At 37.6% G+C, this 15,679-nt stretch overlaps 1 protein-coding gene across 10 annotated transcripts in view; it reads right to left on the bottom strand.

Annotated features, from left to right (window-relative positions):
- The window catches only part of LOC121298410 (ERC protein 2-like), a 252,786-nt gene that overhangs the window by 66,593 nt on the left and 170,514 nt on the right, over window positions 1-15,679 (bottom strand). For all 10 annotated transcript variants that reach the window (XM_041225526.1, XM_041225533.1, XM_041225530.1 and 7 more), the window contains 2 exons: window positions 11,985-12,132; window positions 3,212-3,430 (listed from right to left, as the gene is read on the bottom strand). In XM_041225526.1, coding sequence (XP_041081460.1) covers window positions 3,212-3,430; window positions 11,985-12,132 — 367 coding nt within the window. The remainder of the gene's footprint in view (window positions 1-3,211; window positions 3,431-11,984; window positions 12,133-15,679) is intronic.

Raw genomic sequence — 15,679 nt, 5'->3', positions numbered from 1 at the left:
ACTAGCCGGTGACACACCGTTTAAATCACTCTTTTCTTGTAACTACATACAGATTTGCAACTTTAATTCCCTTTGTTCCTTTTACCTTTGTTCTGTTTTTCAGCAGTTTCCACAGGGACGCAATCTTACCCTGCTGATGTACGCAGATACCCTCCTCTCACTGCAGTTGGTAACAGTCTGCTCAGTTTGGATTTCAGAAACATGTGCAACATGTTTGGGTCATTAAAAAGCTCCCTGACGCACTGAAAGCAAAGCTGTATATTCCAATGGAAATTCATTTTGGTCTAACGTCTTAAAATATCCATATATCTGATCAGCAGGTGTTAACCCATGCATTTATTCAACTTTTCACTTTTTATTTCTTTTACTTCCTATTATAGACTGGACTGAATTTTTTTTTTTAATAGCTGCTGCATTTGAGACAGCATTGTGGGATGACTGCTGTGTGAGAAGGAAGTTACATGATCCAGATTGAAAAATTTCATCTTTTGACTTTCTTTTTTTTTTTTAACAGGTCCCACTGTACATTACAATGAACTTAAAATCTATCTGGAACATGTAGACAATTGGTACCCAAATCCTCTAAGATTTCTCTGGGACGATTCAGTGATTCCCTGATTTAAATCAAATCCTCTTGCAAATTACTTAAGGCCTTTTCCATGTGTGCAATATTAGTCATATTCTTTCCGCCAGTACATTTAGTCAGGGAATGAATTTTCCTTTTCTTTTACAACAGTTGACTATTATGCATTTACAATCTAGCCAATATCCGATGCGGTTTCAAAAAAGACCAACATCTGTGCACAAGGTCAACGAAACCGCCCACTGCTAAGTGTAATATTGGACTGCAGTTATCCCTCAGTGTGTGTTATAATAAAACCACACGCCAATCAAAGTGCATCAAGGTACAGTCTGCACAATTCTATAGGATACAGCCATACAGAGAGTGGGAAAAGTGACTCATAACAAAAGAATCTATGCACAAGCCACAACCGGTGGACTGGGATTATACTACAGCCTTGGAAGCTGTGAAAGAGTTTTATTCTGCTAACTTTATTGTACAGTCCAGGAATGTGTCTTAAAAATAATTAATGTGTGCAGGCTTGCTTCATTGCAAAACAAGAAATCATTTAAAAAAATAAATAAATACACCAATAACATAATTCTAATACATAAAAAAAAAAAAAAAAAAAAAAAAAAAAAAAAAACATGGCAACGGTATTCATGCTTTGCAGCTTGATATATATTTGATATATTATAGTTGTATATAAAACCAATGCATCCATCCAAATTTAAACTTCACTATAAAGTCCATAATCCTCCTACTCAGTGAAGCTTGAAGTTTCTCTCTGTTCAAATCTGAATTAAACTGTTAGAAAACACCAAATATGTTACCTTTGCTGCATTGCAGTGATATACATTCTTCAACATACTCTGATTGCTTTGATATTTTTATTCACAGATCATAGGTCCTAAATCAGTTGGAAAAAACATTTCTCAACTTCCCCAAGAGAAATGGAATTCATCCAGATCACATTCCCTCCTACAACAATGCTGGTGCTCTGATTGAAATGAATGGGGTATTGTGGATGCAGAAAGCGACAAGCAGTGTTGCAGTATAATCAGGACATGCTATGATGCCTAGAAAAATAATGTTATCTTCTGATGAATGCTTCCAAAGAAGTTAAGAAACGTATTCCTTAGGTGATTAATGACCAATGATGTGTGAATAAAAATATCAAAACATTATGACAAAAATACATGCCGCAGTATGTGTGATACACTGCCGTTACGGATTCTGTCCTGACCCCAGTCGGTGAGATAAGATTATATTGAAAGCTCTAAAACCAAAAATGCAGATGAGCCTGTCTCTTTTGCATTGTGGTTAAGACGCTTGCATGCGTTGCGTGGGGTCGCCAGTCTACGGTCAGCCTCTGCCCTGTTACATAGGTGCTGTGACCCGAAGACAGCCAATCGCTGAGATTAAAGGGAGAATAATGTGTGAGGGAGTGTAATGGGCCCAACCTCTGTTGTTACATATGGACAACATGGGATACAGCAAATGTAAGTAATGCATTTCTTGTAAACACTTGCAAGGTGTTCTGTTAGGCTATAAGCCTCAGGTGAGTGCATTTTGAAGTGGGGTGGGAGAGGGAGAGGGGAGGGGTGGACACAACAAAAACAGCCATGCAAACAATGTGCGAGAAAACATCCTCTTTAAAATTACAACTAAACCATAAAGTTCATTGTGGAGGAGGCTGTGTCCTGATGGCTGCATTTCAGGCTCGACGAAGCACAACACCCAACAATTGAGGATTATGTTTTTGAACTGCTGGAAGATTAACTGAATCAACCAGCTAATAATAAAAAATTAGTGTCATTTGAAAATCAATTCTTATTCTTCGTCCTGCAGGCAACAACATGATACGAGACACATGGAGCTTAATATAAAAAGCAGAGTTCAAGGCCGTCTGGTGTCTTGTGCCTCGAAGCTCATTGCTTTCTTAATGAGACAAAACCAGGCTTTTAAATACATGTTTTCTGTGAATATTTACCACGCATGCCTTTGCCCACTTCATTAGGAATTTAAATATAAATCGTGGTATATTCTGTTTCAAGGATTATTCACAGTTCATCAGCTTCCAGGAATGAAGTCAATATATCTTCTACTGTTTTCTCCCCTAAATGTTCACCTTTCTTTATCGTAATATACTGTAAGTATTCAAACTGGGAAAGTGTCAAATTGGCAGCAAGTTTCTCTGTTTGGTTTTCTTTTTAATGAACAGAAAAGCAAATGCACTTTTGCCGGTAAACTTTTCTCACGCAGATTTTGCAGCCTGTTGCGTGATAAAGCAAGTTACCTTTCTTCATTTTCTGAACATTAGCATACAAAACATATCCCTGGTACATAAAAAATAAATAAATAAATAAATAAACCAAAATGACTTTAACCCTTTAATTCCCAGTTCCCACCATATCATAGTGCTGCTTAGAGTTCTTAAAGTACTGACGGGTCTTTAAAGACTCCATTTACCAAAAAAAAAAAATGTTGTCCTGTTTTCATGTATACTCAGTAAAGAAGCTTGACAAAATGTAATATAATTCAGAGCTGAAAAGGGTTGAAGAGGTAATGAAAAGGAAAACCTAGGAGATGAAAGCGTGCTGGTTTCTGATACTCTATAGATGGTATAGAAGAGAGAGAGAGGCTGACCTGATCAGGAGAGGGCCTGTGGTTGGCGTGCGGGGGTCTGGCTGGAGAGCGGTGTTGAGGGTGGTGCTGTGGGTGCGGGTGTGGGTGAGGGTGGTGCTGTTGTGGGTGCTGATGTTGCGGCGGGTGGTGCTGTGGGTGCTGTGGGTGCTGCTGTGGTTGGTGGTGATGGTGATGGTCACCATCATAGCTATCAGCCATCAGCTTCATCCGGTTTTGTGTCTGTGAACAAATAAGAGACACACATTTAGTGTACATCCCAGATCATCATAAAACAGGCTGTATTTTGGCACCTCACTGAGCTAAGCTGCAACAAACTTTATTTTGCACGGCATAAATAAGCCTTTAATTGATATGAATAACCCACCTAACGAGGTTCAGTAATCACACAGTCAATGGACATTAGGCGTGCTTGTGTGTCTCCACTATTGGACCACCACTGCAATTGGGTGCTGGTAGTCTGTACGCTTGTTGAGTATGCTTATTAAGACTGGATAACTTCCTGCAGTACCTACAGCCACAAACTTCTCCTTCCAAAATTCAGATTGCAGCACAGGTTGCCATGACACTAAAAACACTTGTGGCTACCTCCCCAATAAATCACTCATAAAATCCTGTTTTTTACAGGCCGCTCCAAAAATCTTGCATACATATTTTTTATATATTATAGTCAACAAATAAGATAAGAAATTATGATTAATTATACCTAAAATGTACAGTACATAAAAACTGCTTTGGTTGCCAAACACTGAAAGTGGTTTTAGTATGTTTACATACTTTTAAAAGTCAAATATCCACAGCAATTGTTGGCCTTTTATATCAAGTAGTTAAAATAACATGCACTGTTCAGTATGTATCTGTATATATCTGTCTATATTCCTGCATGCACTACTTAACCTTCCTGTCAGCTAATTCCATTGCACACCAGCAGTTACTGTACATTAAAAAAAATAAAAAAAATAATGCTGATAAAACCATTGCTAACCTTAATGGGTCAGTCAAGTAGGCAAACATTTCTGCCAATATCTATATAATAACACTGATGAGGGCATTCTACCTAGTTGTTATTCTTTTTGGTATAAATCTAAAAGAGATCAGATGCGACATACTTTTAATAATTCATAAATCTGGGGTGACTTGTACCAAGCAGAGCAACATAGTATATCAAAATTAGTTTAGGGTGTAAAGCGGCCAGGGCATTATTTCAACTGTTAAGTGTTTGCCACTTTCTCCTTTTAATTAGCTGCAGCTCCGTGGCCAAAGACAGGCGTGCCAAATGCGCCCGGGCACAAGGCCACTGAGCTGCGAGGCAGTCCCTTCAGCTGTCATCACATCAGGGGAGCACCAACAGACCCCAGCATGCTAGTTTACACAGGGACATTCCTGAAGCTCTTGCACCACACCATTCAGATATGGCAGTTACCCCTGCAGAGGATGGTGGTATATATATATATATATATATATATATATATATATATATATATATATATATATATATATATATATATATATATAGCGCCATATAACCCTTATCTTTATTTGCCAATAGATGCACAACGGTTAAAACGTGTACTTTTATTTCACATAAATATATATATAATATATATATATATATATATATATATATATATATATTTATATATATATATATTTTTTTTTTTTTAGAGAAGCCAGCCTGTACAATTAATCTACTCCCGTACAATAGGCTAGACCCAACAGGTCTGAATACCAAGGTCCACACTCACGCTATTAATTTCCTCAGCTTGTTTTGTTTTTGTGCTCTGTATGTAGGTTGAATAAGTGAGAAATCTTTTGTGGTTCTGTGGTTGAAGGTTTTCAACCCACAGCTGTACTTTATTAAAACATGACTTTTTAATGCACTAGTGGAACAAGTGTCTCCTTTAATGAGGTGCTGGGGATTAGTGTTGTCATGGGATGAGAACTGTAAATATGGTCTTTATCAGGGGTCTGAACCTTCACACTATAGGTGTATGTGGCTCTTTCCTGAAAGGATTGTGGTTCTTTTATCTTGTGCGAGACCACAAGGCTACCGCACATGAACAGCCTCAGGATATTGATAAGCACAGAGAGCACACTGTACAGTACATATTGCTGGCAGCCTGAGCAAGCGGCAGTATAATGTGCTAATCAAAAGCGCTGAACAATAAGCTGCATTGATGATTCTTTTTGAGATCTGTCTGGTCCATCCAACACAAACTGCCTTAAACCTGTTAACATGATAATAAACTTCACCAAACAATAATTGATGTATTTTTTTCTTCTTTCCAACTCAAAATAAAAAACATGTAATTAGAGGATGTTGTAAAGCTAAAACAAATAGTTAAAAAGACAAAATGCATTACTTCAACTTGCAATAAACCCCCTCCGAGATGAATATCTGTAACAAACATATCTGTAAGAACATGTACTTATTAAATGCACTGTTCCATAAACCAACATGACAAGCAAACATAAAAATGGTACAGTACTGAGCCCACTCTCTCTCTCTCTCTGAAGTCGGTATCCCAACTAGTTACTCCGCTGATGATTAAAACAATCAAAACCACATCGGAACTGCCAAAGAATTGCAAGAAAGCCACATTCTCATTCTGCAATTCTTTTGCACACAACAGAAGAATAGAAAAGGGCGAGGCACTTTATCCCAGAAAGAGAGAGAGCCAAGCAGAGAACAAACAGAAATAAAAAGGGGAGCGATTGGCACTGGTTTACGCAGAGGTTAGTTGAACAAACTGGCACCGGGCCACACGCTCGGGATGTGTTCTGCCACTGTCTGAGAGCAGGAAACATTATAATTAACAAAATCCTTGTGTTGAGAATCAATATCATTGAGTAACCAATCATCCATACACTGATGGGCCTCCCGGAATAAGCATGTGTGAGCTGTTATGCAATGCAATGGAGTTTGAATGGGAAACCAGGGTACAACAATATATTTACTGTCTGATAAGAGCATGTTTCTTTATTTAACCACAAATCACATATTGACAGATAAGCAGATACAATCCTAACTTGGAGCTCAGACAGTAAAACATATGCAGTCCATTGACAAGAATAAGACATTGCACTTTCATTCAACTTCCTGTACATTCATACAAAAACAAATGAAGAGTATCTGAAAACCAAGAAACACACAACAACCACAGAGTCAGTCAATCACAAAGATATGGCACTGAAGTCTAACTAAACATCTTATGTAATAGGTCAATAATTGCAATGCATACTTATTAACTAGGACCTTAAAGTTCATTCTGCAAACCACCCACGTTTTATATATTGTATTGGTGCATTGTCTTATAGTTTGATCGCCTTGAATTTCCTACTGTATCTTTTAGCTTATTCCATAAAGGAATGCCAAAACTAAGCAAGATGATCTATGGAATACTGAAAGTGTCTCTTTTAACGAGGTGTTGGGGATTAGCTGTGTCACAGGATAAGAACTGCAAATGGATGATGTCATACTTCCAATTTGGTCGTGAAATATAAATAAACCACTTCTAACAGTTCTTCCTTTTGAAGGCCAGCACTCAGCGTTGTGTATACAAAGCAACTGGTACTGCTGAGGTAGGCTCCCTCTGATCATCTGAGCACCATGAAACGGAGAAGAAAAACCTCCACATGTTGACCAGACGTCTTAAAAAGTACTCCCACCCTCTCCAATTTATCTAACTTATAATTGCTCTGCTATATAGGGAGGCGAAACTCAACAGAGCTGCACAGTGCTGGGCTGTATTATCTCCGCGCTAGAGGAGAAAAGCTTGGTCTCACCTTTAAACTTTCTCCTGTTCCTACAGCTGCTAAACTTTCACTGTGTTTCTGCAGCTATTGGTGTATTACTCAGCCTGACTTCATAGGGCTGCAGTATGTGCACCCAACTGAGCTACCAGCAGTAATTATAATGACCCCAGGGTGACAGCTAGAGGGCAGGCTTGTTCAGGGGCCAGCTTACCATGGTGATGCTGAAGTAGACACAGTTTCTATGAAAGGCATGTTTACTTGCTTTTGTTACAGAATGCAAAAGGCAATACAGTACTACAGCTGCAACGTCAAAGCATATTTATGCAAAGACAGAAACACTGAGATTCTGTATAGTGTATATACACCATGGCACAATAACAATGCAAAAACATTTAGAGACAAAATATGCCCCCTAAATGAATATGCAAAACGTAATTTGTTTAAGGTTTTGAGGAAATAGTTGTAAATAACATATAAACACATTAACTTGCAGGTAACTTTTTAATTATTTTTTTTTTGATATATAAAAGCCTCTATATTTATGAGGCACATAGCACTTTATTTAATCAGTACTGTAACTTGCAACTCTCAGACTGAAAAACTGAGAATATTAGCAGAACTTAATTCTGCTTTTGGGTTGTTGTTGCATTTTTTACATCAATGTAGCTAGCTATCAATGTGATCAACATTTTAAGTGTATGGCTTCCCAAAGAATTCCTTTTATGCAGAAGAGCATTTTGAGGTTTTCCTTTTTTCTTCTCTCTTCCAGTAACCTGCCTGAAATGGTAAAGGATGAAAACCGCCAACAACATGGAATTGGTAAACATGGAAGTGATGGCCATCACTTAGGCAACCGCTTGTTAAATACATAGCATATTCTAATTCTAAAATCTTCCTTTCCGTGCAAAATGCAATAGGGCAGAACTGCATAAATGCAGCTTCAGAAAACTGAAATGCTTTTAAACTTTCATAGAAGAGGATACCTTTTCCTTTTTAGTCATGGCTTGTATCTCTGTGTCAGATTTGCCATTTTTGGAATTTAAGGCTTTCTCTAATGGGAATGCGCTGTTTTCACACAATCTGAAAAATACCCAAAAAGGCAGTTTGTACTATGATCAATCACTTAAAAAAATGCAAATAGAAATATCTGGATATGTGATAAAAAGATAAGTGTAAGTGTTACAGCAAATCTTTTTTTTTTTTCTTCTCTTGTAGCCATAGCCTTTGTTTCTAGTGACCAAAAGTCACTGAGACATATGAATCACTGTTGTAATAACCCTCATTCTTGTCATGCCTCCAACCCCACTGTTGACCAAAACAAAAGTAGACCCCTGAGGACGTTGACAAGAGTAGATCAGAATACTGATATTGACAAGCGCAGCCAACATCAATCAACGACATCTGCTAAATACTTTCAATAAAATGCACTTGACCTGGGAACTTGTCTTTGAAACACGGCCTCTGCACAGTGCTGGAAAGTCACAGTTCTTATTTTAAAAGGGAATACAGGCACCAATATTAAAATCAAAACAGATACTGTAAGTGATTTCGGAAATGTAGGTTCCTTTCAGAGAAAGCTGCTGCAATTTCGGCAAATTTTGGTAAACACTGGTCCTACCAATCAATGAGCCCTGATCACAAATCTTTAAAAGAATGTTCTTTCAAAGTATGTTCTTGTTATTAAGATAAAGTTGGATCAGTCGTACAACTTTACAACAGTTTCACGTACATGAACAGGAAAGTGTTTCAATCCAGCTTCATGGAGAGGTTCAGCGCTGTTACCCAATCAGTACTCAGACCTGTGTCTAGTGAGTTGAAGTCGCTTTTTCTTTTCAATCTGCAGATACTTTCCAAGCACACGGCCCAGGCCTGGAGATCAGCAGGGGAACTTCCTGCAGACCCAGAGGCTACTGACTCTTTAGTGATCAAGTTTCAAAAAGCACAAATTCTCTGTGGTTACACAGCTTGTTTCGCTTCCCAATACAGCAGAGTCACACTAATTAGACTACAAACACCAGTCTACGCTTACAAGATATATAGGATATAGCACCTCTAGCAGCATAGTATTCTATATAACACTCAGACTCTGTGCTGAGCTTTACGTTGCTTCTTCGTCATATGCTATTATTGCAATTCAGAAATTAGCCTCTTTCCTATATTGTTTGAATGAATATGTAATTGCATTGTAATTATTTTATTGCGTTAAGAAAAAAAACATGCTGTTCAAAAACAGACACCTTAGCTTGTTCTTTTAGGTTTCAAACACGATACAAAACATTGACATTTTGTTGCGAAAACGATGCTTCACTTACAGTATGGATGTATGTATGAACGCTGGTACAGTAATGCACATCCTCATGCTCTTCTCTTCCTTACCGGATTAGGGTGCGGGCCGACCCAACAATGTGACCACGACTCTAATTATAAAGAGCCTATGTCGAAAGCGATTTACATTGCTTTATCAAAACACAGCCTGTGCTATAATAGGGCCAGAGTCTGTGCATTAGTTAGAGTATTGTACTTGCATCTTTGAGCAATCAATATAATACAACTGGTGCTTACAATAGCCCTCTTACAGGAGTAAGGAGGCTTGCCTGTGTTTTTGCTAGAGCGGTGGGTGTTTTTTTTTTTTTTGTTTGTTTATGTACCGGTAGTCATTTCATAGCGTCAAAGGCACAGCGCATACATCTGTAACTCTAACCACTTAGAAGACATTTATAACCAAAGCCTTGTTTGAGAAAAGCCAACAAATTGTAAGCAATTCATATCCGCCTGAAGTTCACAATGGATTTTGATGGGATCAAGTTAATTGAACTGAAAAACCCTTGATTGACTGGTAATGGCTCAGGTGGCTTAAAGGCAATATGTAGTTGTAAAACTGCAATATTGAAACAGTCCTTCCAAAAATATTTTAGCAAGGTGGTGTAAAGGGAGCTATGCTTTGATCAGTCATCTGGAGTTGGTTATTGCTAAAATGTTTCATTAACGCGACTCAAATGAGAAAAAGAAGTGAACACCCTTGAAGCCCTTCGCCCTTTCCATGTTTCTTAACACTTTCAGAATACCAACGCCTACACAAGGTCAAAAGAATGCCTCATTAATTCACATTGCGGCTTCGTGTCGCTCTTAATTTGAAAACATTTATATATATATATATATATATATATATATATATATATATATATAATATATATATATATATGACTGAAGATTCTGCAAGTGTACATTAATAAATGTCCTTTCTAAAAAATACAAGAATAATTTGAACCAGGTTTGGCCAGCGAAATAAAAAAAAAAAAAAATTAAAAAATGACAAAAAAAGCAGAACATTGTTAATATATTACCAATAATAATGGTATTGAATCGCATACTGTCTTCATATCATTTTACATTTCAGCTTTATGTTTAATATGCCACTGTTAGTAATATATAGCTTAAATAAGTGTCTCTGGCCCACACGCAGCACATGTGTTCAATCAGAAAGAAAACTAATACAGGCTTGAATACACACATACATACATACAAACCAACACACTGCAAACAGCAGTGATCCCTAACATCGAATAAAGATACCAGTTATCTTTTTACAGCTGGCATCTTGCAGCAGTAAGAATAGTAATTACTGTAAACGCTTTTTTTTTTTTTTTTTTTTTTTTATCTGCGGCCAAGATTAAAAGCCATAAATCTTAGCTATGAAGGACAAACAATACCACTTAGTTACCATTTCAGATTGCGATTAAGGGCTGCTAAGATTTACAGCTCAGCTCAATTAGCAGCCATTTCAGTTTGTGATTAAATAGACAGGCAGTGATTAAACAGTGAAATTAGCTAAAAGGATCTTGTATTTTAAAAATGGGGTTTACAGTCATCTTCTGTGTCTGAGGCAGGTGTTTCTCTGTTCTGTAGGGATGTCATGCAATATCAAAGACATGCACTCAGCACCAGCTGCTCACCAGTCATTGAACCTCTCTACCTCCAGATATGTCTATTTCCAATAGCTCTGCCATGCCCCCCTGGAATCACCTCTATCGTACAGTGCCGTGCCCTTAGGAATCACCTCTATCGTACAGTGCACTAATTGTGGGCAATTCACAAAGCCTTTTAGTCCAGCGTGCCATTAGCACCAAAAGAGAAACACATTTGTTAATTTTACAAAACTCAGAATACATATGTAAGACCACTTCAATAGAATTATTTTATTATTTGTAAATTGGTGTTTTTTTTTTTTCTTAATTCATAAAAGTGATATTTTAGAAGTAATTATTTAGTAATTATTTTCTAAACTGTAAATTACTGTATTATTTCAATTGTTTAGCCACTCAAGTGGCAGCATGTGAAAAAGAACGACAGTGCTGTGTGTTACCTGCTTTAAACATCTGCCAGTTGATACAGTATGATAGCAGAAAGACACAGGTTCACACAAGGCAGTGTCAAGGTCCTAGTGCCTAACACTGTCCAGGGTACAAGATTAACACAACAGTCACCTGTTAATATCATCACTATAAGCATACATCAGAAAGATTAGATACAGAACATGTAATTGATACCTTAAACTAAAAAAAACCTCGAGCGTACCAGGCACATTTTTAACTATAAATACAACCAACATTCTTTTCTAAGCAAGCCAGACCTTAAAAAAACAAACATATTTCTAAAATTTGACAAAAATCAGGCAAGAAATGTTCTACATTTGTTCTGAGAGAGTATGGCCATCCGGTGAAATGATGCAGATCACAACCAGTCCCTTGCACTTGGCAGACAGCAGCACTAGTCAATACGCTGGGATGCTAATAGAACACAATCTCCTCTAGAGCCGGACATTCCTACCAATTAGCCTTTTTCACTGGAAAAGAAAAGACACCATTCAACAGCGCTGGCCATCTGCATTTTTAAGCTGTGGTTCAATTATGCTCATGGTCTCTTGGCAGACAAATATTTCCCGGTGATCCAAACTTCATAGATAGGAAAATGCAAAGCACTTTTAACGAGCACATTAGCAAGTGCAGGAGCAGCACCTCACCTGCTGTTTCAGCTGGTGAACCAGCCTGTCCTTCTCCCGCTTCAGTGCCATCACCTCTTCCTGAGTCTTCTTCTTCTTGGACGAAGACAGCTCCAGTAAGGCAATGTTTGCGTCTTTTTCACTGATGGCCGCTAGCAGTGCCTCTTGCCTGTTGAAAGAAACAAGACACGCCGATGATTTTTTAGTACTGCTCCTTCAATATGAAGGCAGAGGCTGAAAGATTAATAATAATAATAATAATAATAATAATAATAATAATAATAATAATAATAATAATAATAATATAATACATGTAGGAAAATAAACCACTGTTAAATGTCAGAGCCAAAAAACTATGAGCCGCAGAGAAGCAGCTTACACTTGGTCACAATTGTGTGGTTTATTTGTCAGAAAAGCACATGTTTTGCAGGCTCGCATTTTGAGTTCCTGACTATTCGCTACTTTAACAGAGAACATGGCAATTGTTAAATTCTCATTTTTAACTTGGTTTTTAGAGCTAAATGTGTTGGGAGACCAATAAATACATACGACTTGAAAATGTTTAACTAGAAGCCTTACAGAAAGCCATCTGGCAGGATGTAGCTAATAATGCACAGCTTGCCATATACACTGTACTGTACCACAGTTAGTCACAGCACATGTCAGCATCACAAGGGTTTTTCAATGAAACACAACATAGGAATGTTATCCTATTCATTTTAATACACAGGGAAGAACACAGCAAGGTGGTTTCCTGTGTACTATTCAGGTTCCAACTTACATTTCTTCCAAGTTTATTAATTTTTTTACTTGTCACTGACTACATAAAACATATCAATTCAATAACAATACTGTAACAGCAAAAAATGATAATAGTAAAACAACACTAATGGACTGATTGGGGGAAAACTGCACACTTACTGAGTTTGGTATGTCAGAAAGAGACATCTTTTGAAGGAGAAAAAAAAAACCCCAGAGACACAAAGATGGGACTAATATAATTATGTTCCCCTCAGTGTACACTCAATCATAAAAGTCACCATGTCAAAATGTTTGTCTATGGGCTCACTGTTTATTTTGATTTCTTAATGGTACAAAAAAAAATCTAATTGAACTTCAATAAAGTCCTTACTTGAGGAATATGACCATAAAAAAGGAAAGAAAAAAAATAAATAGCTGCTGCATTTTATTATCTTCTAGCTAATGTACAGTCATGCTGACCCTTGACTCGCTTGAGATGAAAGTCTACATTGTGTAATATAGGGAGGAGGCATGCCACCTGTTTGAGGCTGGTGGAAATGCCAGCCGATCAGAAAAAACCCCACTGTGGCTAACCAGATTAGGTCACTTAGTCTGGCCAATTTTTTGCATGCAACCTAGCACCACAATGGGTTCTGAGTAGGAGAACCAAGCAGAGGATTAAGGGGGTGACAAACAGCAAAGCTGGATGCAGGAAAAATGGAATTGAGAAACCACTGCATATGTGTGAAGCAACTAAGTCTTCAAAGTTATAGTCTGAAATGTTCGTACCCTCATACGTTTCATCTAGTAAAAGCAAAGCAAAGTGTAATAAAGCACAGTAAAAGCATGGTAAAGCATACACAAGCACTGTGAAGCACTGAGAGGTATGGTAAATCCTATAAAAAAATTTTTTTAAAAACTGACAAACCAGAGCAAACTATGGTAAATGCATAATATAACCATTAGAAAAGCATGGGAAAAGTGCAAAAATATAGTGGCACTATACTGTGGTAAACTTTCATAAGAGTAACTATGATTCATTAATGATAGAAGTGTGGGGTTTGCAACTCTCAGGACCAGAACCAGTCTGACTCCCTACTGGTTGCATGCTAGGAGGCTTGTCAGTGAGGATGCTCAAGAAGTCTGCAGCTGGGCTCTTTCTTCACCCCTGAGGTCACGTCACTCAATCACATTTTAAAACAACACCCCCCGAAGTAGATAGATAACTCACAGTGGATGAGCTCCCAGTAGAAATTCTCAGTGTTATGCTATATTCATTAGTCAAGAATAGAATGTCACCAAGAGGCCATGTGTTCCCACGTTCAGGATGAATAATGACCTGCAGTGCACTAATGCAAAAAGTAGATGCCAAATAAATCCCTATTTCCATTATATCCTGTCCTCCACACACAACATCTTTTTGTTTAGAAAAGAATGTCAGTGAAAATCAATCTTCAACCATTGCTTTTTACAGGTTTAGTTTAAAGTGTACGAGAAGCACGATGACAATAAAATTACAGGTGCTTTTCCTTGTATGTCAGCACGAAGTATTATTATTATTTCTTTTTAATGTTGTTGGCAGGTTGTTATGCTGTATAAATATTAAGCTGTACTCTAAACCAATCTTGCTGGGCTTCATTACTTCACAATGCCAAAAAGATTACAAAACAAACAGCTTCCAGTTGCTTTGAAGATATTTGTTTTACTTTTGTAAAATATTTATCTCTGCACTTTCCGTTTAATAATCAGAGACTGGCAGATGCCCCTTTCAACCTTGCGTGGGTGGAATTTAGATTACAGTACTGTATGTTTGAACTTTATTTTTCTTTTGACCTAATATCTCCAGCTCTTAGTTTACAACAGTAGCATGCAACCAAGTACCTTCCATTTATAAAACTACACTGTCTGTTTTCAGCAAAACAAATATTTGCTTCGAAAAGTTCAGTAATCTTTGCAGGACACGTCACATCGTAGGCATGTGTATAAAGAAAATCATTTTAAAGCCGATATTTCAGGACACAAAACAAAACAAAAAAGAAACCTACAGCCACTGACAAACATTTGTGACTTTCTTTCACAGACAGGCCAATCAAGGCTTCAAGGCAGCTCTTGATGCAGAGACTGAGACCAAATGTATGGTCCAGACAGTGTTGACCAGAATGGATCCTGTTAGAGGGGTGCTGGATAATGCTCTAACATGCCCCAAATAAAATGGTTGCTGAAAACACTACATAGCCGTTTTCAATAAGGGTAATATGCATTGGCTTCAGAAGAAAGAAGCAAACCCTGAGGCTACACTTCTCATTCCTCCTGGGAAAGCTGCTCCTCCAGATCTGAGGGCAGTAGCTCCCTGGTAGCAATGGAGCGCACACAGGCAGTGTGTAACAACTGCTTTTGCCTTCACAGAGAAGAAGCTCTTTTCCCCTAGTTTTAGTCCCTACTATAAAAAACTCTGCTGCAAGAATAAACATCGCCCCGATTCAGAAAGCCATATTCCTCTGGAAATCTGTGCAATGTTTTTGGCACAATTATCTGAATAACATCTGGACTGGCTAGTTTATTCAATTGATTGTGCCTAGCTTAGATTGCTGATGTGGATTCTAAACTTAATCATACCATTAATCAAACTTCTCAGCTGCCCAAACTGAATATCAATCGGTCTGCCAACACCTTGCATGCTACTATGTTAAAGTTTTTAAAAAATAATTAAAAAAAAAAAAAAAAAAAAAAAAGAATTCAGAGCAGAGCAGATTTACCAGTAAGAAACTGTAACAGAAAGTCAGCATCTTACAAATCTACACACATACATTTATAGCGCAGACACTTTATTACCTGGCTATAAAACTATGACTTTTAGGACAGGGAAAAGATCTTGTTTTTTTTTTTTTGTCTTTTCTACAGATAGATAAACAACAATATGTAACACATAACACAAAGGCAGAAAGCATGCAAGAAGAAAATGGGTTTGTGGAAGC

The sequence above is a fragment of the Polyodon spathula genome, chromosome 23 (genome assembly GCF_017654505.1).
Source record: "Polyodon spathula isolate WHYD16114869_AA chromosome 23, ASM1765450v1, whole genome shotgun sequence".
NCBI classification, from domain to species: Eukaryota; Metazoa; Chordata; class Actinopteri; order Acipenseriformes; family Polyodontidae; genus Polyodon; species Polyodon spathula.
Note: the sequence above shows the minus strand (reverse complement) of the source record. Positions and strands in the feature narration are given on the sequence as shown.